Source organism: Dromiciops gliroides, chromosome 3, assembly GCF_019393635.1.
Source record: "Dromiciops gliroides isolate mDroGli1 chromosome 3, mDroGli1.pri, whole genome shotgun sequence".
NCBI classification, from domain to species: domain Eukaryota; kingdom Metazoa; phylum Chordata; class Mammalia; order Microbiotheria; family Microbiotheriidae; genus Dromiciops; species Dromiciops gliroides.
In genome coordinates this window covers 15,138,700-15,163,660 of record NC_057863.1, presented here as the reverse complement: position 1 = coordinate 15,163,660, position 24,961 = coordinate 15,138,700, and the positions used below count along the sequence as shown (strand labels likewise).

The 24,961-nt window shown below is 37.4% G+C and overlaps 1 protein-coding gene across 2 annotated transcripts in view; it reads left to right on the top strand.

The window, feature by feature from the left end:
* GPR149 (G protein-coupled receptor 149) overlaps positions 1-24,961 on the top strand; it is a 91,357-nt gene that overhangs the window by 17,676 nt on the left and 48,720 nt on the right. The window contains exon 4 of one of the 2 annotated variants that reach the window (XM_043998946.1): positions 1,182-1,213. The exons of the other annotated variant lie outside the window; for it this stretch is intronic. Coding sequence (XP_043854881.1) covers positions 1,182-1,213 — 32 coding nt within the window. The remainder of the gene's footprint in view (positions 1-1,181; positions 1,214-24,961) is intronic. 2 annotated transcript variants of the gene reach the window in all.

Here is a 24,961-nt window from a genome sequence, read left to right as displayed (position 1 = left end):
TACAGTGTGTATTGCTTTCTCATTTGTAGTGCTGAGTTCCCAAAAGTCCTTAGTACTGCTGCTGGTGAGGAAAGGAAACTGGATATATGAAGTAATTTAGTGAATGGGAGCATTATTACAAACTGACCACGGAGAATCTCAGCTACTGAAGAGATGGTAGAGACCATCTAGACCAGCACATACCTAAAAGGAAGTCATCTACAACATCAACCAATAGTTAGTCATTCAGCCCCTTGGCCACAAGACCTTTAAGGAAGGTCAGAAGCCACTATGTTTGCAGGCAGCCCCTTCAACCTCCATTTGGAAAGAAACTTTTCTTTTAATCAAAGCTAAATTTTCCTTTGTGACTTCTATCCATTGGCACTCTACACGGAACTCTGGATTTGGGGTCGAACACCAGGGTTCAAATGGTTCATCAATATTAGCTCAGTGACACTGAGCATTTAAGTTCCTTGGGCCAAATTTTGCTCCTTTGTAAAATGGTCATAAACTGGCTAATCACTGAGGTCTTTTTCAAATATAATCCTATGATTCTATATAAATATCCAATGCAATATAAATATATAGATCTACTCTCCAGCACCAAGCAGTGCCATCCTTGTTTCAGTTCTATATAACAGCCCTTCAAATACGTGAACATAGTTATCCAAATTCCCTCAAAGCCTTCTTGTCTCCTAAACCATTCCTCTTATAGAAAGATCTTAAGTCCCTGCATTACCCTGGTTGCCCTCCTTTTCATGATATTCATCCTATCAGTATCCTACCCAAAATATAGTATCCAGAGCTGAACACAATACTCCAGATGAAAAGACACTGGTACTTTCTCCTATAGTTTTCTACTATGGAGCTCCCCTATGCCCAATTAGCTCATTAATCTGATTTTCTTTCTGAAGTACAAATGGTGTCATCTGGGGGGGGGGGAAATGTTATAGCTATGTCACTTGGATCCACTCAGAAAGACACCCATCTTCCTAAAGAATCCCAAATCTTAGATCTGAGTATCTACCTTGCTATACTTTGGGCATAAAGATGGGCAGTTGATGGCAACAGCCTCCCTAGAGAATGTGACCAAACCAAAAGAAAGGATTGTACTTGGATTTTGCCTCATAAACTCAATAATATGAGGGGTGGGGGCATTCAGCAGGAACTAATTTTAAAGTGACCTTTAACTAAAATTTCAGGTCCTCTGCAAGTTGTACCAGCTGGGGCTCAGGTAAGTGGCATTTTTATTATTTTGTAATATTTTAATAAGCTGCCTACAGAGTATTTCTCAGGCCAAAGGCTTACAAAAATTATTTGCTAATGGTTTTCAGTAATGGCATTTTCATCTAATTTTGGTTCCTCTTCTCTAAAAAATTCTCATAAGGAGATGTGAAGATAAGAACTAGACTCTGGCAAATCAGACCCTGTAGGGGATGTAAATTATTTTAAAGAGTATGGTGAAATTAGTTCTTTTTGGTTGAATCTATCTAAAACTGTGTCAAGTGAATTATAGGGCAAAGGTATGAACAATACAGGAACATATTCTTCTCATGCAAAAAAAGTCTAATCCCCTTCAGTAAATATATATGTATATGTGTATATACATATGCACATATACACATACATATACATATGCATATGCATATACATATACTATAGTAAAAGTAATTTAGACCAAAGATGCTGCTGTTTCTTGAATTGGAATATTGACAACTGCTTTAATTTGGTTTCTAAGCAAGAGACCAAATAAAAGTGGCCAGAATGAAAAAGTACATTTATTACTTTACATTGTTATCCTCAATTCAATTCAATTCAATTCAATAAGCATTGATTGAGCACCTATGCCATGGTATACGATGTGCTATACAATGAGATATTAAGGGGAAAAAAGGACTGCTCTTTGCTCTCAAGGTACTTACGGTCTATTGAGAGGATATGATATAGATAGAAATAAGTAAATACAACATGTACATCAACAATTGGGTGGAGGGAGTCAGAAAATTCTTTTAGGAGGTGACACTGGAGTTGAGCTAGGGATTTCAAAGAGCAAAGGTAACAAGGGAGACCAGGAATGAGAGGCATCCTGTATAAAGGAAAAAGGATAAGAGGTGGAATGTCACATATGGATAACAGCATATAGGCCAGTTTTGCTGGAATATAGAGTATGAGAGAGAAGGAAAATATGAGGTAAGTTGGGAAAGATCATTTGGAACCATATTGTGAAGACCTTTAGCTGTCAGAGTCATTTTCATTTTACCCTGAAGACAGCAAATCACTGCTGAATAAAGTCAGAATTGTGGTGCAGTAATATCAGTTTAACAGTCATGTGGAAGATCATAGCTCTAGCTCTGGAAGGAATCTCAGAAGCCAAATAACTATTTGTTTGTTTGTTTATTCAATTATTTATTTATTTATTTTTGCAGGGCAATGAGGGTTAAGTGACTTGCCCAGGGTCACACAGCTAGTAAGTGTCAAGTGTCTGGGGTTGGATTTGAACTCAGTTCCTCCTGAATCCAGGGCTGGTAATTTAGCCACCATGCCACCTAGCTGCTCCAGTCAGTCATTTTAAAGATGAGTGAATTGAGAGAAGTGCAGTGACTTTTAAAGAATAGTATCAGATACTGGATTTTAACCTACATCCTCTGGCTCCAGAACCAGTGTCTTTCCACTATGCCACTCAGTGTCTTACTATAAATAATGATTGCTAAATATTGCCAATAATGAGCTGTCTACTTCATTGGTATTTGCTACAACAATGCATTTGGGAAGGCTGCTTCTCTAGATACTGCCCAGAGAGGAGATTATTGCATTATTTGAAGGATCTTTCAAGTGATTCAAAGTCTGAACTTTAGCACCTAACTTTCATTCCCAGTTTAGATAGATAGAGTGGAATTATATTGCATACTCAACCTGTAAGATCCATGTTTATCCTTAAAGTAATTAAAGCCATAGAAACTTAATACTCTAGGGACTTCTTCCTCAACTAATTAGAATGTAACTCAATATTTCTGGGTAGCCCTTGCATTACTTACTGTAATGAAGCACAATCCACTTGTCTAATTGCTCACTTTCTAAAAACACCAAGGAATAGCTTGAATTTGAAGCCTTGTGTTAACAGCCTGATTCATTTTGTTCACTACGGATTATTGCCATGTGAGCATCAATATTATAAAAAAATGCTTGTGTCTTCTTACAATTAAAAAAAAGGACTTTTGAGATTGAAGGAGTCATTTAGTGCATAAAGTGCTGGACTGGAATTAGGAAAATTCAAGTTAAAATACTGCCTCAAAAACTTAGTAGTTGTGTGAAACCAGACAAATTCCCTAACTCCTCTGTGCCTCATTTCATCATCTGTAAAATAAGAGAGTTACAATTAATGACCTCCAAGTTATTTCCAGCTCTAAACCTAGTATCTGAATCCATTAAGCTCTTACTATTTTACATTCAATAGATTTATTAAGCAAAAATCGCATTAAAGAAAAGTAATGTCTATTAGTGATCACTGGTTGGCATGTATCTCACTGGGTATTGGTGGTGCTTCTACATTATGTCCCTATATACCTTAGATAAATTCTACCTCTCTTTGAAATCCTGAATTGCAAAAGTCATTAAGTTCAGACCATCTATAAACAAGAATTCTTTTTACATTTCATATAACAATTCATCATCTAGTTATCCTTAAACAAGTCTAATGAGCTCCTAAGGCAGTCCATTCCAGTTTGAGATACCTCTGATTTTAAGAAGCTTAATTTTTCCTTTACATCAAGCCCTAAATTTGACTCTTTGTGACTTTCACCTATTTCTCTGAGGTTTTCCTTCTGCGTCCAAGAAAAATAGATCGAATTTCTTTTCTTCCTAACAGACAACCTCCTGATTTAAATAAAGTTATCATGTCCTGTATGTGTGTTTTTCTAGGCTAAACAACCCCATTTGTCTCAACCAGTTCTCATGTGGCATAATCTAGAAGTCTTTAACCATCTTGAATTTCCTCTTCTGTATGCTCTCAAACCAATGATCTGCCTAAAACATGATGCCAAAAATCTAGCATGACTAACACGTTCACAGTCTGGAACGATTTACTTCTAATATAGCTTGAGATCACATCAACTATGAATGATGGGGGTTGCTACCCTAACACAAAGCCTTCTATTAAGCTTGCAATCCACTAAACACTCTCAAGCCATTTTTGTACAAACTACTATTTATTTCTATCTTCCCCCATCTTGTAATTTTAAGGTTCATTTTTTAACCCAAATGCAAAACTTTACATTTATCCCTATTAAATTTAATGATCAATTCGGCAAGTGCTTGGGTTTCTAAACATTTTTTGGATGCTAATTCTGTGATTCAGCATTTCAGATATACCTGCAAATCCAATAGCAATGCCATATAGTCCTTTATCCAAATCAATGATAAAAATGTTCAAGAAGACAGGACAAAAGATAGATCCCAGACTGCACCAGAAAGGAAGGAAACACTAAGCACTTCCAGGTACTGTGTTAAGTTCTTTAAAGATACTATCTCTTTTGATCCTTACAACAACCTGGAAGGTAGGTGCTCTTAGTATTCCCATTTTACAGTTGAAGGAACTGGGGAAGTCAGAAGTAGTGACTTGTCCAAGGTCACACACCTTGCAAGTGTCTGAAACTAGATTAGAACCCAGGTTTCCTTTAATCCAGGACAAGTGTTTCATTTACTGTATCAATTAGGGGCCTAGAAATCTTTTTTTTTCCAAGTTGATAATAAAACAATAATGGATATTCTTTTACTCCATCCATTCAAACAAATCAAAATATATACATTTTTTGTGTTTGTTTGTTTGTTTTTTTGGTGAGACAATTGGGGTGAAGTGACTTGCCCAGGGTCACACAGCTAGTAAGTGTTAAGTGTCTGAGGCCGGATTTGAACTCAGGTCCTCCTGAATCCAGGGCCGGTGTTCTATCCACTGTGCCACCTAGCTTCCCCAATCCAAATATATTTAATTGTGGATCCCCATATCTCTCTGTCTTGTCTGTGATTATAGCATAAGAGATTTCATCAAAAGATTGGCTAAAATTTCAGTAAATTTTATCTGTACCATTCCTCTGCCCTATAGATCTTGTTACCTGTCAAAAAGAAAGGAAATAGGGTTAGTGTAGCATGACATATTCTTTATGAAACCATGCTGTCTTTAACATCATTTCTTTTTCAAGATATTCACTTGTCCTCTCAATAGTAATATATTCTAGAATTTCCCCTGAGAATAATGTCAAGCTCACTAATCTCCAGTTTGCAAACTATTTCTTTCCCATTTTTGAAAATCAGAATCTTTGTTCTTCTCCAGTTCTATAAACCCCATAACTACTTTCTAGCACCTTTCAAACAGCATTGCCTGTGGCTTGGCATTTAGCTTTTTTTTGTTTTTTTGTTTTTTTGTTTGTTTGTTTGTTTGTTTTGTTTTTGTTTTTGTTTTTTTGTTTGTTTGTTTTTTTAGTGAGGCAATTGGGGTTAAGTGACTTGCCCAGGGTCACACAACTAGTAAGTGTTAAGAGTCTGAGGCCGGATTTGAACTCAGGTACTCCTGACTCCAGGTGCTCTATCCACTGTGCCACCTAGCTGCCCTCCGCATTTAGTTTTGATATTGAGGAAGCTCCTTGGTACTTTTTCTTAATTGTCTAAAGAAGGGAGGATCAGGAAAGGCATCTCTAAAAGACCAAGTTATCTAGGTCACCTAGACCATTATTTTTAATTTATTTATCTAAATGTATTTTGGGTAGGAAATAGGTGATCCAGCATTGCTGATATACATTAATTAAAAGAGGAAGAAATATAAATTACCTTACCAGCTATGGAGTATGCTAAGATGTAATGTGTGGGAGATGGGATAATTGTGAGTATGTGTGTGTTGAGGGGGGGGATAAGTTTGGGTGTGTACTATTCCTGGATGTCAAAGAAGAGGTCTGTAATGGCATTTCCATTTCTTTTTAGTCACAGAATTTGCTCCAAGAATTTTTTTTCTAAAAAAATATTCTCTACTCAGAAATTATCATTTAGTCTGGAAATGGCCTTTAACAGGTAGGCTATGACTTTTCATAGTATTTTGACTGACTCCTTGGAGCACAGAAAGGGATGGATTGAAGCAAACATTCTAGACATTGGCATTTCTAAGTGAAAGAAGAGTCAAAGGAATTACTAGTGATATGACCTTGGGCAAGTCACTTAGCCTCTTAGTGTCTCAGTTTCCTTATAATAATTAAGAGGTTAAGTGGACTAGATAACTTCAAAGTTCTCTTCCAGGTCTAAATCCATGGTTTTATGCTTTTTTAGTGTCAAAAATATCAACCAATCAAGATGCAGTAATCATCAATGACAAGTATTTATCAATCATCTACTATGTACCAGCACTGCCTAGGTACAATTTCAATTTACAAAAAGATAACATTCCAGTGGGGAAGACAACAAATATACATAAATAAAGTACTGCATAAATATAAAGTTACTAAACTAGTTTTGGAGGGAGGTAACTAGCAGTTGGGGGAGGAAGAATCATGAGTGGCATCATGCAAAAGATGCTGCCTGAACTGCACATGAAAGGAAGAGAAAAACTCTATATGAAGCAGAGGTAAAAGGGGGTGCTTTTCAGACATGTGAGAAGTTATTGCAAAGGCACAGAGATGGGAGACAGAATTTACTAAGTGAGGTACAGAGAGAATGTCAGTTTGGCTGTGATGTTTATTTCTATGAGGACAGTAACATAACTCCAAGTGGGCAGATATCCTCTAAAAATTGCCCTAAACTGGCTGATAACTGCTGTGGGATCCTCATCAAATTTAGGAATATTTTGTTTTCATGTAATCAAGTTTTGGGGCCCCAAAGGTGTGTGTTGTCTGAGCTTTTGCATAGCACCTTTTTGACCATGGGTGAGGACCTCTTGAAGGGGAAAAATTGTGATCTTCTCTGTCTCCTCTACAGGTGAACCATTTATTTTCTTATTTATTTGTGTGGTTGACATGGAGGATGTAGAGGGAGAGGGAATAGGAGTGGGATCATTTGACATTTCAGTATGAGAGGCCTTGCATTCAATATCAGGCTTTGCTTGAGTTGGATTATTTGGCATTTCAGTCTGAGAAACAGGCTCAGATTTAAGCTGGGGCCTGGATCCTTCTTGTCGTATATCCCCAGTATCATAATCCCTGCTCACTCTGAAGCAGATTTTCCAAAAAATGAATGTTCAGGGGGACATTGGCATAGGATTCTTTGCAAATGCCTCAATGTTTGCGGATTAAATGACCAATGTTTGGGCCATTCTTCTTGCAATGCTTTATGCCACATAAAACACAGTTTGATAAGCTTTCCCCTGGTCATGGTTGTTTTTGCTATAAGTTTTCCTTTATCCCAATCCATGAGTAGCTTTCTTAATGGGGAATCCTAAGGAAAAATACTCATTCTAATCTACTCCATGACATTCAGAACTTTCCATACCATATAACAAAGCCCAGCAAAACTAAGAATTGGAATAAAAAAAATCTTTATTAAATTCAAACTGACCAAGCGTCAACAAGACCTTTTCCCCTGCTTGTCTGATTAGCCAAGCTAAAGTTATAAAAGGGGTACTTAGGAAGTTTTTAAAAATCTATTTGAAAGTCTAAAGGAAAAACAGCTCATACTTAGCAGTTCTTTGGAATTTAAAGGAACGGGCTAGGGGAAAATTTCTTACCCAACCAGAAGATCAGAAGATAGAGATTCAGCTTTCCTCTTTGTGGTCAGCCAAACTGTGATATTTAAAATCTAACGTGAGGGGGCAGCTAGGTGGCGCAGTGGATAGAGCACTGGCCCTGGAGTCAGGAGGACCTGAGTTCAAATCCGGCCTCAGACACTTAACACTTACTAGCTGTGTGACCCTGGGCAAGTCACTTAACCCCAATTGCCTCACTAAAATAAAAAAACAATTAAAACAAAAAAAAATCTAACGTGGGTCTTTACCTGCCCTGCCCCCATTTTGGGAGGAAATTGGCTAATTTTACTGATAAATTCAGCAAGAGTTTAGGCTTTTAAGTATTGATTAAAGTGTATTAGAAGTTAGTGAAGAGAGAGAGATTGAGAACAGATCCCTTATAGAATGGAAAACCCTAGCTTAGATCTATTTGGTCTGGCCAGAGAGAAAATCTTCCTTTCCTAGTAGCCCGTGTGAAGTTCTACCACCAATCCTCAGTCCAGGACAAAAAGAGACTGATCCTCAGCAGCTTCTCTGTCTGCCACCAAGCTGAAGTCCTGAATGAAAAAGAGGCCAATCCAGTGATCCACCCTAACCTTCCTACTTCCTGTCTCCCTTGAGGGTGGTATCCTGTTGATGTCATAGTCCACAGCCTCTGAGAACAACATCCCACTCAGGGCCAGTCAGGTGTGGTCTCATTTAATCATCCTTAAGTAGGTTCTCAGTCAGTCTCTGTCTCACCCAATTCAATCGATTCTAAATCAATCTTCAGGTGGGGGCCCCTGGATGTCTGCCAAATCCTATTATTTTATCACATGGCTGAATAGATAATTGTGGGAGGGTATGTAATATCCATGACGTTGGAAATATGGATTGGGGTTAGGTTGTGAAGGGTTTTTAAAATGAGAACAGTTTGCATTTTGCCTTAGAAACAACAGGAAGCCACTACATTTGTTTGGGTAGAGAAATCCTACAGAATGTCTTTGCTTAAGGACATTTATTTTGGTAGCAATGTATAAGACAAAGGGGAATAAAGGGAGTCAGGGAGATCTATTAGAATTCTGTGGCCATGATGCCCTAAGAAATAGGCGCCCCCCCCGAAAGCTGCCAGCACCAGGCTCCCCTCGCCCCACTGCCTTCAGCTCCCCTTTCGTTCAGACCCTCCCTTCAGCACCCTCTCTTCCTCCCTCCCTTTCACCCATCTCTCCTGCTGAGCCAGGCTTTGATTTGGGCCCTGGGGACATCAATTACCTTCTGTGCCTGACTGTCCTCAGGGGGTGACAGATTAATGTCACAATGATGTCACAAGGAAGGCAAGAACCCAGAAAGTCCCCAGACTGAGGAGTGAATGGGGTGGGGATGGATCCTTTACCTCTCCTCTGCATGCTCTTACCCCTGGATTGACTAGCCACTCTGGCTCCCTAGGAGAGAGCTGGATGGCATAAGTGGAGGGGTCCCATCCTTCTCAGGCTGGGATGCTTCTATTCCTCTGGTCCTTAACACATACTCAGTACAGTCTCCACCCTCCTGCACCTCAGCAGGGAAGGGGGCTTTCTGAAATGTCTATCTACATGTGCTGATTTTATAAGAAGATGAATATCAGAGAGAATTAAGAGAGACCATACATACCTTGAAAAAAAAAGAACTGTAGCCTAGGGGAAAGACTGGAACTGGATACTGAGACCTGAAAACCATCTTTTACATCACTTAAAGTTGTTAAGTTGAATACATAAATATGAAATCACTAGAGAACAAAGATATATAAACCATAAGCAACTGTTAAATACAATGGCATCAATCCCAAGCATATAACAAGAGCTAAGGGAAGAGATAAAGGAGTAAACCCTATAGGGCTGAATTGGTTAAGAAAGCCTTTTTGGAAAGCTTGCATCTTCAGTCTGAACTGAAGGAATTAATGTAAACAAAAGCATCTTTATATCTAAAAAAACCTCTTTAATTGCTCATCCATGCAACTTTTTAAAAATTAGTGAATATAAAATAGCTTTGTAAGAAGTGATAATTATAACAATAATTACCAGCAGTGCCTCCACTGAGAGAAAGTGAAAAGTTTTGCCTTATTCAAGATGATTATTTTCTGCTGCTTTGATCTGCATGGAGATGTCTGGCCCCCTGCGACCACCATCAATTGAATTCTTCTTCTCACCCTGATATTAGAAAAGGATCATTCTGGATCACTCTTTACAAGGGAAGCCTATGATCTGCAAACCATTCTTGGTAACACAGTGTGTGGTGGTTTTTCTTTGACCTAAGAGGAGAAAGCAGATGAGAACAATAATGTATAAATAAATTAACTCTAAAAGCTATGGACTTATTTTAAGCAAGCAATTAGTAATACTCATCTACTATGTTCCAGTAATTAGTCAACCAAATGCATATTTATTAATCACCAACTGTGTTCTAGATACTGGTGATACAAATACAAAAGTGGAACAGTCCTTGCCCTTGAAAAGCTTAAAATTCTACTGGGGGAAATAACACATATAGAAAGTGGTAGCTGGGGAGAGGATCTTTGACCTAGGCAGTCATGATACTTAAGGGTGGAGCCATAAGACAACAGTTTTTTTACAACTTTTGATTATTTTTCTTTGACTTTTCTTCAATTAAGAGGTGAAGTTGTTGAGTTTTTTTTTAATCTGACTACGACCTGAACAACCATTTATATTATGACTCTGTAACTTCATCTCAATGAAGAATGTAATGTTCTCCTCTTAAGGTCCTTGTTTTTCTAATCATCCCCTGGTAAAGAAGAAACAAAATGACTCTACTTCCTTTAAAATAGTCACTTTGTTTGGTTGATGTGGTTGGAGCAGCTTCTAAGAAATCCATAATTTGTTCGTTGATTTTACATTTAAGATAATATTTATATTTGAATAATTAGATAGGTCTGTGTAATCCAGGTTGTTTCTCTGCCAAGTGATGTCAATGATAACTTACAACAACTTTTCTCATGCTGTGGGACTCTTGTCTGGCTTGGAGGAGTGGACAAAGGGCTGAACCTCAGAAACTTACTAGCTGTGTGACTTTGGGCAAGCCATTTAACTTCTCTAGGATTTAGATTCCTCACTTACAAAATTACGGGACTGGATTCAATGACCTCTACAAGCCCTTATGTCTCGAAATCTGTGATCCAATGACTTCATTCCTCAAGCCATCCATATCTAAATGTCCTCATGATGTGTGGGTGTCAGTAGAGTATGCAGGAGTTCCATCAGTGATCCTTCAATCCCAATATATGAAGAGGCCCCATCATCTTCTACTCATAAATCTCTGTGGTCATCATTATGTTACTTCTAGTGATATGGTAGAGTCCATTCAAGCTGAATATGTGCCTTTTCATTACCCTGTGATAGGCAACTTTAATCTTTTAGAGGTTATGACATCCTAATTATATTCACTCAGTCATATGGCATTTCTGGAAGAATTCTGATGTTTAGAGATGAGCTTTTTGTTTCAGAAAAAGCTTAAAGTCACTAAAGGCACTGTACAATTTTGTAAATGCATTTCAGTCTTGTCCTATTCCATTTACTGAAGTCTGGGACCAACTCATCTAGCTGAAATTCCTGTCCCAAATACATGTGCTCTTGTAACAATACAATGAACTGGCTCTCCAACTTTGCATATCATAATCTAGACAAATTCAATATTACTTTTTCAATTAATGAACATGTCTCATTCTCTATACTGAGTCCTTCACCTCTCTCTCAAGACACAGGGTACCATGGTTCAGTCATGTTTGGTCCTCTGGAATAATGGTTGGCAGTAGCCTTTTTTAAACCATTTAAATTTTCCCAAACAAATTGTTAGATTGATCTCTTTTGATTTATCATGGAGTAGGCTCTCTAAGGTTCTGGGGCTTGACATTCTCCTCAGACTCACCCTCAAATAGGATCATGAGAACAGCTTCATCATCTATAAGAAATTCCTCTTTCATTTCATCCCTCTGCAAGGCACTTTGATCTGTGTTTTATTCTTTATTCAATGTTAATAACCAAAGGGTCATAGAACATAGTGATCTCTGTGACTGCAGTTGTCAAGGAATCTGATATGACATCATGATGTACATGAGAAATTTCTTGTTTATAGATAACCTCTGAGGCTGCATTTTGTCCTCTACCAAAGCAAGTGCTTTCTTTATATTAAATTAATGGTAGCTTCTTGTGTTCTCTGCACCTTTCAGTAAATTGTTTCACTGTGTAGCTGGGGTTTGCTATATCATGGGCAATCATATTCAAAAGCCTTCCTGCTCAACAAACCTCCTACTTTATTCATCTTTTTCAATTCCCTTCTCATTCCCTACCTCATCTATCTTAATTATCCTTTTGTCTCCTCTCTATTTATCATTTAATGCTATATATCGTACCCATCAAAATTGGTGTCTTATTATTATTTCAGTAGGTTTTTAGCTCCATGAGGATAGCTGTAGCATACCTATGCCTTGCATGTACATCAGCACTTAACAGAGGGCTCTAAATATTGATTTTTGATGGTTAATTAAATGCTGAAAGGTAGCTAGGTGAGACAGTGAATAGAACACTGAATATGGGAGTAAGGAAGACCTGAGTTCAAATTCAGTCTTAGACATTTACAACTGTGTGACTGGACAAATTGCTTAACTTCTGTTTGCCTAAATTTTCTCCCCTTAAAATGGGGGTAATGATAGAATCAATCTTCCACTGCTATTGTGAGGATCAAATAAGATGATATGTGTGAAACATGTTTTACAAACCTTAAAACACTTTATAAATGCAAAGGATATTTATTATTTAAAGAATGATTGAATGAATTAATTTATAATTAAATAGATTGGAGATCCCATATCCCAGACTAATTCATGATTCTTTTCTTTAAAATGTAATGTCAGTTTGTTATTTTTCCTAAGGATAGATTTTAGAGGATTGCATCTTTTTTTTATACTTGACATCATTTGTTCTGGGGTTTGTAAGCCTGAAGCTTTCCAAGTTTTTCTTCTATCCCACTGCTGAATAATAAAATGTAAACTACAGGATAAATAATCATAGGCTGTCAGAGCTGTATTTATTATATACTTTCTTGGGCATCATTATCATCCATGAAGTCCAAAATCAGCATTTCCCCAATTAATTTGGCAACCAAACACTTTAGCACTTGAAATATAGGGGCAAAACCTGTGGAGTCTTTTCTAGGTTTGGGGCACTCTTAACAAGAAAAGTAGAAAAGGAAAATTTTGCAATATGAGAATACCCTCATGCAAGTCGTGTCAAGTCAATAAACCTTTATTAAGAACTTACAATATACCAAGAAGGAGCATCTAGGTGGCACAGTGAACAAAGCACCAGCCCTGGATTCAGGAGAACCTAAGTTCTAATCCAGCTGCACACTTGACACTTACTGGCTGTGTGACCCTAGGCAAGTCACTTAACCCTCACTGCCCCACAAAAAAAAAAGAAAAGAAAAAATATATGCATATATACACACATATATGTGTATACACACACACACACACACACACATAACAAGCAATGTGCTAAGCATTAGAGATAAAAGGAAAGGCAAACACATTTTCTGCCCTTAAGAAGCTCACAATCTACTAGGGGAGAAATCATGCAAACAACTATATACAAACCAGACATGTACAGGATAAATCAAAGATCACCATGGAAAGAAAAGACTAGCATTATGGAGAATCAGAAAAGCCTTTTTGGAGAAGATTGGACTTTACCTAAGGCAGGATTAAATCCAGGAAAGTGAAGGGATGGAAATGAGAAGGGAGAGACATTTAAGGCATAAGGAACAGTCAATGAAAATACCCAGAGTCTAGAGATGGATTATTTCATTTGAGGTACAACAAAGAGGTGAGGATCATAGAATTGAAGAGGACATGACATAGGGGGAATAAGGATGCATGGTGTAAGAAGACAAGGAAGGTGGGAAGGGATCAGGCTATGAAGGGCTTCAAAAAATATTTTACATTGGTTATATTTATATTCCAATTTTGGAGTTAATAAAGTCAATGAGGCTTATTGAATAGGGGGATAAGATGGTCATATCTGTCCTTTGGGAAGCTCAATTTGACAGCTGAATGGAGGGTAAACTGGAGTTACTTGAGGTAGAGAGAACAATTGAAATAATCCACTTATGAGGTAATGACAGTATACACCAGAACAGTGGCAGTATCAGAAGATACAAAAACAATGTAATGTACTAAACATATATTGTTGACATATACATAAAATATGTATTATGTGGCTAGAAGAGGAGCTTAGATTAATCTTTTCTCTCGTACTTAATCATTTCAAGGGCAATTTCCCCACAGAACCATTATCCACATTATGTAGACCTGGAGACCTCCAGAGACCAAAGTTTGGGACACACTTCTATAATATTTTCAATCATAACCAATAATAGCTTCTGAGAGTCTGTGGAAAGAGACCTGAATTTGGAAGTCAGAGATCCTTGCTTTAATTCCTGACTCCTCTTTTAAAAAGCTACATGACATTATTAGGCAAAACATTTTTAACTGGCTATTCCCCATTCCCAGAATCCTCTCCCTCCTCTCTTCTGTCTTCTGACTTCCTTTAAGACTCAGATCACATTTCCAGACACCTTCTTCCATTTTCCCTTTCCTCTAGGACCTCTCCTCCCATTTACCCTGTATCTGTCTTGTACGACCATAGTTATTTGGTTTTTTTTTATTCCCCATTAGAATGTGAATTCTTTGAGGACAGGGGCCCTGGTTTTGCCTTTCTTTATATCTCCAGAATTTAGCACAGGGCCTAGCATAGAGGAAAGAGCTTGATAAGTATTTATTGACTGACATTTGCTGAAATACTTGATCTCTTTTGGCCTTGATTTCCTCATCTGTACAACTAGGGCATTGGACTACATGATCATTAAGGTCTTTCCCAGCTTTCTGCTGATTGAATATTAATCAAGAGAGGTTGCTATTTATAGAGTTCTTTAAGGTCTGCAGAGTGCTTTACTCAGATTGCCTCATTTAACCCTCAGAAGCCTGTGAAGATACTATAAGTATTCTTTACGGAGGTGGGCAAACTGAGCCAGAGAAGTTGAGATTTGTTGACTAACAATGTCTAATATAGGACTAATAATTGTCTAATATAGGATTCAAAGGCAGAGAATCCCAATTCCTTGGTGTGGTGCTCTATCTACAATATGAGGAAATCTACTTAAGGTGATGGAAGAATTATACAAACAGTGGCTGGGAGCTTTGTTTCAAAGGGAGTTTATAAAATGTAAGTGAGCTTCATAGTTACTCATGTTGTCAAGGAATAGAGACCCAGGTAAAATTCAGGCAACACTGAATTAGTAGCATTTGGAATTGATAGAGCTTAGTCATTTACCAAAAAAATTATAAAGCTCTATAGTGTTTTGGTGTATATGGGAATATGGAACACTTTTTCTCATGAATACCCTCTAGGGTGGTTAGTATTTGTTTAAAGGGGGGAGGTTAGATCATGCTATTCTGATGGTTCAAGTTTGGGATTGGAATAATGCGAGATACCCACAGCTCCTCTAGTAGTTAACAAAAAAGGTTCACTTAACTGTTGTTATTGTTTGTTCTTTGTTCTTAAAGAAGACCATGACATTGGGGTGATGTCATAACTTGAAGTGAATTGGATTTAAGTAAGAGAGGGCTGTTCAGAGTCAGCAAACTCACTTTCTCCTCCAGAGACATCTGGGTCCAGTGGCAAGATATATCAGGACAACTGGAGATGGCCCCAGATATTGAAGGCAATTGGGGTTAAGTGACTTGGCCATGGTCACATAGCCAGTAAGTGTCTCAGGCAAGATTTGAACTCAAGTCCTCCTGTCTTCAGAGACAATGTTCTATCCATTGTGCCACCAAGCTGCCCATTTAACTAACATGGAAAGGAAAGTCAGCAGAGACACAGCACTGGTTCAGCTGAGCATTGCCTTTCTACCTCTGTGTTAGCCTGCTGTAAAGGCTAAGCAATGAGGTCCTGACTCCTCACAGTTTTATATTTAGGCCACCAGGAAGCTAAGACAAGGCTCTTGAGCCTTAGCCCTCTGACCAGATTAACTCTCCAAGACATTTTCAATACAAAAATTAAGCTAACCTAGGTGGGGTAAAGCCTTCAGGAAAGCTAGTCCAGCCTACATAGTAGGGATGGGTAACATTCCTACCATTGTCTGGCCCAGACTTCAATAAATGGAAGAGACCAAGATTGAAATGCATTTACAAAATTGTACAGTGCCTTTAATGACTTTAATCTTTTTTTTCTGAAACCAAAAGCCCATCTCTAAACATCAGAATCACTGATGTATAATATAGAATGTTTTAGGTGAGGAGCAGCATGTTGGTCAAGCTATCCAATCTGATGGATCAGAGTATTTTAAAATAATGTTTAATAAATCTGGAAAAGAAGGCCAAATTTTTCCTATAACAGAGAATTGGGGCGTTTTAATTTAAAGTGTCTATGAGACATCCAATGAACAATGTCTTAAAGGCATTTGATGATATGGGACTGGAGCTAAAGGAAGAAAGTAACTCTGGAAACCATCTGCATAGATATTCTAACTGAACCTGTGGGAAAAAATGAAATCAGAAATAGATGGGACATAGAGACTAGAAAGGGGACTAGGGCATAACCTTGAGGCAAAGGTGCAATTAGAGGGCATGATATGGATGGTTATTCAGCAAAGAATACAGAAAGAAAAGCTAGACAGGTAAGAGGAAAGGTAAAAGAGCTTATCCAGGAGAATATGGTTTAGAGTTTCAAATGCTGCAGAAAGCATAAGAAGGATAAGAACTGAGAAAAAGCAATCATATTTGAAATTAAGAGATCACTGGTAGCTTGGCCTTGAAAAAGCAATGTGAAAATACACCTTTCTGCCAGATAGGAAAAAAAGAAGGAAAGAAAGAGTGAAGAGGAAGGGGGTAGAATGACAGGAGAGAGGAATTAGGAGCATGTACTTAAGGACCAAGAAGAACAGATGTAAAATAAGAAAGAAGAGGAGGCTCATGGTGAATTCCCTCCATTTTCTTAGTAAAGTTTGAGTTGAGGTTCTCTTCTAAGAGGGAGGGTTTGTGAGGGAAGCTAAGGAGAAGACAGATAGTTTTGAACGGTTGTGGGAGATACGATAGAGAATTAATTTGAGAAAAGTAAACAGGGCAGAGAGGGCTTAGTTGAGATTAGATTATTTAAATTTTTAGTGAATCTAACAGCATGGTCATGTGCTTTGCTCTGTTCAGTAGCAGTAAATAAGCAAATTTGAATTCTATATTGTATATGCTATTGTATGACATATAATATAATTTCCCATGATTATATTTTAATGTTGAGTGCCTGCAATTGCTTCCTTTAGTTTTAAGAGCCTAAACTAGGTGGCCATGTCTCTATCTTGGGCAAAGGAGTTGCTAACATCAAAAATCAATCTGACAGCACTTTGATTCAAGCCGACTTGAAGTCTCACATCACCCCTAGGATGGATGTGAGAGAAAGATAGGTTTCAGTTAAATTAGAAAGTTCCACTCTGCTAAAAGTCTGGGAAGATCACAAGGGTTAATTCAAGCTGTAATTGATCATTATTAAGAGGTAAAAAGAGTGGCCACCAAATCATACTCAAATATTTATCTCTTTAAAAGTTTATTCTATATGATTATCTGCTTTTCCTCTTCAGTGTGTACTATGTTTCAATGTTTTACAAGAGACAATTAAAAAAGGAAAAATGTATTTATCTTAATATCGGGACAGACTTTATCCTGTAATTAAGAGTATTCATTCAGTTGGGAATAAGAACATTGTATCTACTACCATCTCATAGCATCATATGACTACTGAAGAGGTAAATAGGCCCTTGAATCATTCATTCATTCATTCATTCATTCATTCATTCATTCAATTCAACGAAACTTTATTGTTTAACATGGGCAAGGTGCTATTCTAGGTTCTAGGGGAATTTTTAATGTCTTCAAAAAACTTATAATCTAGTGTGGGAGTAATGAATTTGCCAATCTGAAGTCCTAAAATGACATCAAGTCAAGTCCTTCTCCTATAATCACTTTTTCTGGAGATGTTTTGTATCTTAAAGCCATATGGAAGTTTAGCTAATGTAAACCAATTACCATAATAAAACAAAAGGAATCTTTTAAAAAGTGCACTAGGAAGCAAACAGTTGATTTACTTTGCAAGCACAAAGATATGGCAGACAAATAGAATTCTGGTTAAGCATACAATTTGTTGATAAAATATTATGAGAAATACTACAATCCCATTTCATGAAACAGAGATATACAGTAAAGAATACAACTTGGAAGAAAGCTTAGTAAGAAATCCAAATAAACAAAGCTATTGAAAGGGTGGTTAAGGATGAAACTTGAAAGAGGACAACAAACAGATGAAAATTGAAAACATCTATGAAAATCATTCTAACAAACTATAATTCACCAAGACAAAGTGTTGAGATATTTTTTCATTTGGACTCCAAAAGCAAAGTCCTAGGTGTGTTTACAGAAGTGCTAGAAGTGGCACCAAAGGAAACAAAGGTGTGAAAAGCAGCTGGGGTACAAGTGTAAGGTATTTGAAGGAGGGAAATATACCAAAGGAATGTGTGTGTGAGTGTGTGTGTGTGTGTGTATGTGTGTGTGTGTGTGTGTGGTGTGTGTGTGGGGGGGGATCTGAGGCCTTATTACTAAAAATAAAAAATAAATGAGAGAATATCAGCAACTAGAAATCTATGTCTTCTTTCCTATCTATATGAAATTTTTGAAGAGTATAATCCTTGCATTCAAGTTATATTCTACAACTGGACATATTTTTCTTACCCACATACAAATGACTTAAATATAGAGAGAACATAAGACCCCACTGTATTCATTGTTCACTACATTTTAAAATTGATTCTGAAGGACAAAATGTTGCCATATATAGCATTCTCCCTCAACAATGCCCCCTTTGATAAGTACATAATAGTTTTTGAAAATAGCTTGAGAGTGGGGCAACTAGGTAGTGCAGTGGATAAAGCACCAGCCCTGGAGCCAGGAAGACCTGAGTTCAAATTCGGCCTCAGACATTTAACACTTACTATCTGTGTGACACTAGGCAAGTCACTTAACCCCAATTGACTCAGCAAAAAAAAAAATACCTTGAGAGTTACAAAAGAAATCACATTTTTCAATGAAGCTTATTCAATCATTAATATCAAGTGCTGTACAAATCAGGGAGAAAGATTTTTTAGGGTACTTCAGAGGAAATCCAGCAAGGAATCCAAATCAAAGTTGAGTTCCCTATAAATAAGGAGGTGCTGTGATCTCCAGATAATGTACTGGCTTCAAGCCCTGGAACATTGTATTTCCTAAAGGAGACCAATCCAAAAAAAAATTGCCTCACCCATCCATAGGAAAAGTCAAGTGGATGAAAAATGATTATTGTATAGTCCATAATATACAAAAGGACAAACAATAGAGTTCACTCATGTTAATTATGGATGAATTCTTCAGTTTGTCCAACTGCATATTATATAGTGCATAATAGACATTTGTCATTCTTGGATATACACTACAAGTGGACAACTTGAACAGAAGGAGGAAGACAGTTGGATTGCCTTTGGCAAATTCAATGTTCTTTTAAAAACCCAAACCTTCTTCCTAAAAATGAATTTAATATCAGTATTATGTTAGTGGTGACATATATCTCTGTGTCATGGAACACAATAATCTCTGAAGAATTAAAAATATAGCAATGAAAAATGTATGTTGGATATGAATAAGCTTCAACAAATGGGATTATGAGAGAAGTAGAATAAAGGATGTCATCAAAAATGTATGAGCAAAAGAGATAATGAGCTGTTCACATGCAAGAGTGAGTGACAACCAATGGAAAGTCTGTGTGATTCCCTTGTATGTTCTCAATGTCAAGAGAAAGTGAGGAAGTCCCTGAGCACATTAGGTGGATCCCTGTGTCAAACTTATGGGGAAATATGAACAAGAATCAAATAGGATTAGTGGGTGGCATTGAATTGCAAGGTACATCAAAGAAAAGAATACTCAAATAAATAAGATCCCAGATCCGTTGGCATACTTGATTGTCTATTTTATTATCCATATGGTAGCCCAGTACTCTACCTAGAGTAGGTATTTATTGAGGTGAAAGTGCCATTTTCTGTTTTTCAATGAACTGAAAAGATAATGAACATTAAGCAAACTTGGTTTGACTCAGCCTTTACATGAGAGTCTGCCAAATCCATCTAATGCTAATGATGGTGAGCAGTCCTAAACACATGATCTCTCTTCCTCTGAGTCAGTTCTGCTGATGCTGAGATGAATCATGCCCATTTTTAATTATTTCAGATCTCAGAGACACATTTGGTAGGAATTGGTTGAACCCATCATTCCATCCAAATTTCCATTTCAGTGATTACATCCCATTTGCTTCACTTCTCCATATAGTTTCATTTTTAAGTGTATCCTCAGCTTCCTGTTCTAAGTTATTCCAGGCTACTATGTTTTGAGAATCCAAACCTAACTTTAATGGGGTTAGTAGTTAAAATAGTTTTTCTTAAGACCCTCTGGTAAAGGGTCAGAAGACAAAGAGTAATAAAATGAACACAACCAAATTTCATAATGACAACTCTTTTACCCATATATTGTCTACTGCTGATTATTGTTTTTTGTTTTGGGTTTTTTTTTAAGTGAGGCAGTTGGGATTAAGTGAGTTGCCCAAGGTCACATAGCTAGTAAGTGTCAAGTGTCTGAGGCCAGATTTGAACTCAGGTCCTCCTGACTCCAGGGCCGGTGCTCTATCCACTGTGCCACCTAGCTGCCCCCAGATATTGTCTAAAGCATCTGCCATAGAAATATTCTTGGTATTATCTTTAAAGGAACAGGGATTCTTTGAAGTAAACAGCCTCAGAAGTCACTAGAGCTGAGGAAAAAAAAGATCTTCTTTCTCTAAAATATCAGAGCTCTAATGGTCAGTATCAAGAGCTTTCTTATGAATTACATTGGTTAATTTCTCCTACCAAACATTTAACTAGAGCTGAAATAGCATATTTTAAAATTTGTCCTCCTTCCTCCTTTTCTTTCTCTGCACCTTGGAGAAATATAGGGGAAAGGGAGGAGGAAGAGAGGACAATACTAATGAACACACACACACACACACACACACACACAAAGTAGCTGATTGGCAGAGCAGAAACCAAAAAGAAAAGCACTCCAGTATTTCATAGAGATCAGAGAAGTAAAGTCAAGTCACCAAGCATTTCTTAAGTACCTACTATTTGCCAAGTGCTGTGCTAAACTCTAGTCATTCTGATAAAAGCAAGAATTAGTGCTCCCATTCACAGAGCTTACAGACCAATAGGGGAGGATGGCATGCAAATAGCTATGTACCAACAAGATATATGCAGGATAAATCAGAGAAAATCATAGAGGGACACAACTAAAGGGAGACCAGGAAAGGTTACTTGAAGAAGGTGGGATTTTAGCTGAGCCTTGAAGGAGGCTAAAGTGGCCATGAGCTATAGATAAGGAGTAAAAGCATTTCAGATTTGGGGGACAGCCAGTGGAAATACCCAGAGTAGGGAGATAAGTATCTCATGCACAGATCCCAGAATTGGAGTGTTGGGAGGGATCTTAGTAACCATGTATTCCAACCTGTATCCAAAAGGAATCATCATGCTATAGTACTAGATAAGTGTCATCTAACTCTTCTTAGAGACCTCCAAGGAGGACAAATCTACCAGTTCTCAAGACAGCTCCTTCCCCTTTGGGACAGATCTGTCAGGAAGGTTTTCCCCCTATACTATGCCTAAGTTTGTCTTTTTGCAACTTCTATCCATTGCTCCTGGTTTGGACCACTGAAGCCACAGTACAAGACTAATCTTTCTTCCATGTGCTAGCCGTTGAGAAACTTGAACACTACGATCATATCCCACTTTGAGTCTTTTCTCAGTGTGAACATTCTCAGTACCTTTTCATGTTATTCAAAGTACAAGGACTCAATCAAGGCTAGTCACCATTCTGATTGTCATCCAGTGTATACTCTCCAACTTATCAATGTATTTCTTTAACTGTGGCCACCAGAACTGAATACAATAAGGGGGAATATAGAGGTATTATCACCTCCTTATTCCTTATTTCCTTGATTTGCTTGTGGTATTATTGGTTTGAAACCATGTTTTAAGTAACAGTATTAAATGTTTGCTTATGTGCTTCGGGCAGAGTTTTTAGTCCATGTTTGAATGAACAACCTTATCAATTCCTTTGCTTATAGTTCATTTGGGTGGGCAACTTGAATCCAAGACACAACAAAGACTTAGGACACTGCACTGAAAGACATAGGAGATCAGAAATTTGAATATCTTTTTTGCAACAACTCCAAAGTTGTCTGAGTTATAAAAAAAGCAGTTAGAGACTGAAAACAAAAGTATGACCTCATTCTAGTCAGGAGTGAATAAAGATTGGAATTACCTGAGACATGTAGACAAAGTTTAGAATAATAAAAAAGGGTGATTTTAGAGCAAAGGAAGGATAGGGTGGGCTGACAGATGTAAAGATGAGATCCTTGTATTTTCTCTGTCAAAGAAAATTTTCTTTAGACTGAAAATGATGGCACAAAAAAGTGTAAGAGGGACCTAAGAAGCAAACTAAATAAACCAGTGAAGATAAGGAAATATGTCAAGTTGCCTTGGGTTTGTTTTCTTAGGAGTCTAGAATCTTGGGCTAATAATAGAAGTCCAAGGCCAATTAATTGCTTGATTGTGTGCCTTATTTCTTTCTGTAAAATGGGGTAGTTACACAGCTCCTACATTTAAAAGTAATGTTCTGATGGTAAATGAGATAAATACATATATTTGTGATTTTTCACCCAGACACAATATATGAGTAGTCATGGATGACATGATTTCTAAAATGAGGTAGGTAGGCTTCAGCCCTATGCTTACAGCAGTATACATAATATCTGTCTATGATTAAATGCTTTATTAAGGACTTTCCTGGGCACAGGCTGTACTTTGATGTTTTCCCACATTTTATGTTCCAAACTAGCAAATATGCTGGTACATTTATCATTCTTGATAGGCACTGTCATTACCTGAGCCAAGGGAATCATAATAAAATATTTAATATTACAAGAAATATACATCTTTCCTACAGAGTAAACATTCTAAAGCTTTGGGCAGCATTCTGTAGGGTAAAGGTTTCTTTCAAATTGGTTCTTTTCTAGATCTTTGTCCTCTCATAGATCAATTTTGTTTATTTGTTTGTTTTTATTAAATTACATTTAGTTCACAGAATAGTTTCATTTTAGAAAACACCCATATTTTATTCATCTTGTAACATTTATGATTTTTAAGTTGTTTTGAAAATTATGCCCTGATAAGTGATAAAACTGATAATTGTTTGAATATTTGTCTAAGCAGTTTCCCATATCTGTAACTATCATTAAACACATTTGGCATACAACATGGTCAGTCATAGGGTAAGCATGACAGAGACTTGTTATAATGGCAGAAATGCAGATCAAAAGCCCCTCACCTTGGATACACTTAGTAGCCCGTCTCATTAAGTCATTTTTTATTTGAATTTTTCTTGGCAGAGATGCTGGTGTGGTTTGCCATTTTCTTCTCCAGCTCATTTTAGAGATGAGGAGCTGAGGCAAACAGAATTAAGTAACTTCTCCAGGGTCACAGAGCAAGAAAGTGTCTGAGGCCATATTTGAACTCACAAACATGAGTCTTCCTGACTTTAGGTCCATCACTCTATCCACTGTACCACTTAAAGTTTATTGAACCTCTAATGTGGTTTACATGATCCAGGTATTAACTTATGACAGGGAAATTTCATGGACAAATGAGAACTGGTGCATATGTTCATGCTCAGCCCCATAATAACTCACCAGGAGTTGCTGACCATGTGATAGGCACACAGTCTGCCTTCAAGGACAGGAAAGAGATGAGAGGAATTTACTCATTCTGACTCAGTTATAGAAGTAAATACTAGGGAACCTATTGATGAATGGGTATGAATAGAAAAGCTAGTAGAAAAATTCTTGTGTGGAGGTTATAGTGAAAAAAGACATAGGGGGCAGCTAGGTGGCATGGTGGTTAAAGCATCCACCTTGGATTCAGAAGGACCTGAGTTCTTTGTTCTTTTTTTTTTTTTACAGGGCAATGAGGGTTAAGTGACTTGCCCAGGATCACACAGCTAATAAGTATCAAGTGTCTGATGCTGAATTTGACTTCAGATCCTCCTGAATCCAAGGTGTTAGGACCTGAGTTCAAATCAGTCCTCAGACACTTGACAGTTACTAGCTGTGTGACCCTGGGCAAGTCACTTAACTCTCGTTGCCCTGCCAAAAAAAGAAAAAAGGAAAAAATACCTAAAAAGCCTTTGAAACAAAAAGAGTAGAATATATGTTAACTACTGAGGCATGTTGGTCCCAGGAAATTTCACAAAAGATTCATAAAGGTCTCCTTCCCCTAAGACATAGCAACAGCAGCCTGACAGGTCTAGCAGGTGAAATTAGCAGCTCAGTTGAAAAACAACAAATGGCAGAATTGAAGTCAGAACCTTGGTGGATGATGGCTGTGGAGTGAAAAGGCTGTGGAGGTGGAAGGGAATGGGATCACTGGGATACTAAGGAGGTTGCAGGAGAATGTGCTAACAAGGAATGTCTGATTTCTGAAAGAGGAAGTTAATATTTCTCAACACAATCCTTCCTTATCTCACACTGTGAGGGCTTAGGAAGTGTTCCTTTCCCTCCTGGTGTGTGTCTATAGGAAGTTATCTCTCTTCATGTGGCTGCTAAGAATAACTCTTGTTTGTTTTTCTCTCTGATTTTTTTTTCACTATTCTCTTCCAATTGTGGGCTTTCATATTTGATCATTTGTTGCCTGATCTATTAAGAGAGAAGTCAATAGACCATATGTTTACATAATTATGATTACCCCATACTGAGTCTGAAGTTCTAGAACCTTGTGAGACCCATGCTTTAGTAGCATTAATATTAATCTTAGCATTAGTAATCAGTGTTTGCTTTTTATAAGTATTTTTTAAATATTCAGCTATACCTATCATTCAAACTGCCTTAGTATCTAAGCACTCATTGTTATTGCTGAATGACATATATGTATATATAACATAGATATTCGAATACATGTGTATATTAATATATATGTGTGTATATACACAGAGACTATATATATGTATGTATCTGTGCATATGCATACACACAGACACACACACATATATATATATACGTATATACAAAGAAGAATGTGTGTATACAAATGTGTTCACCCCCAACT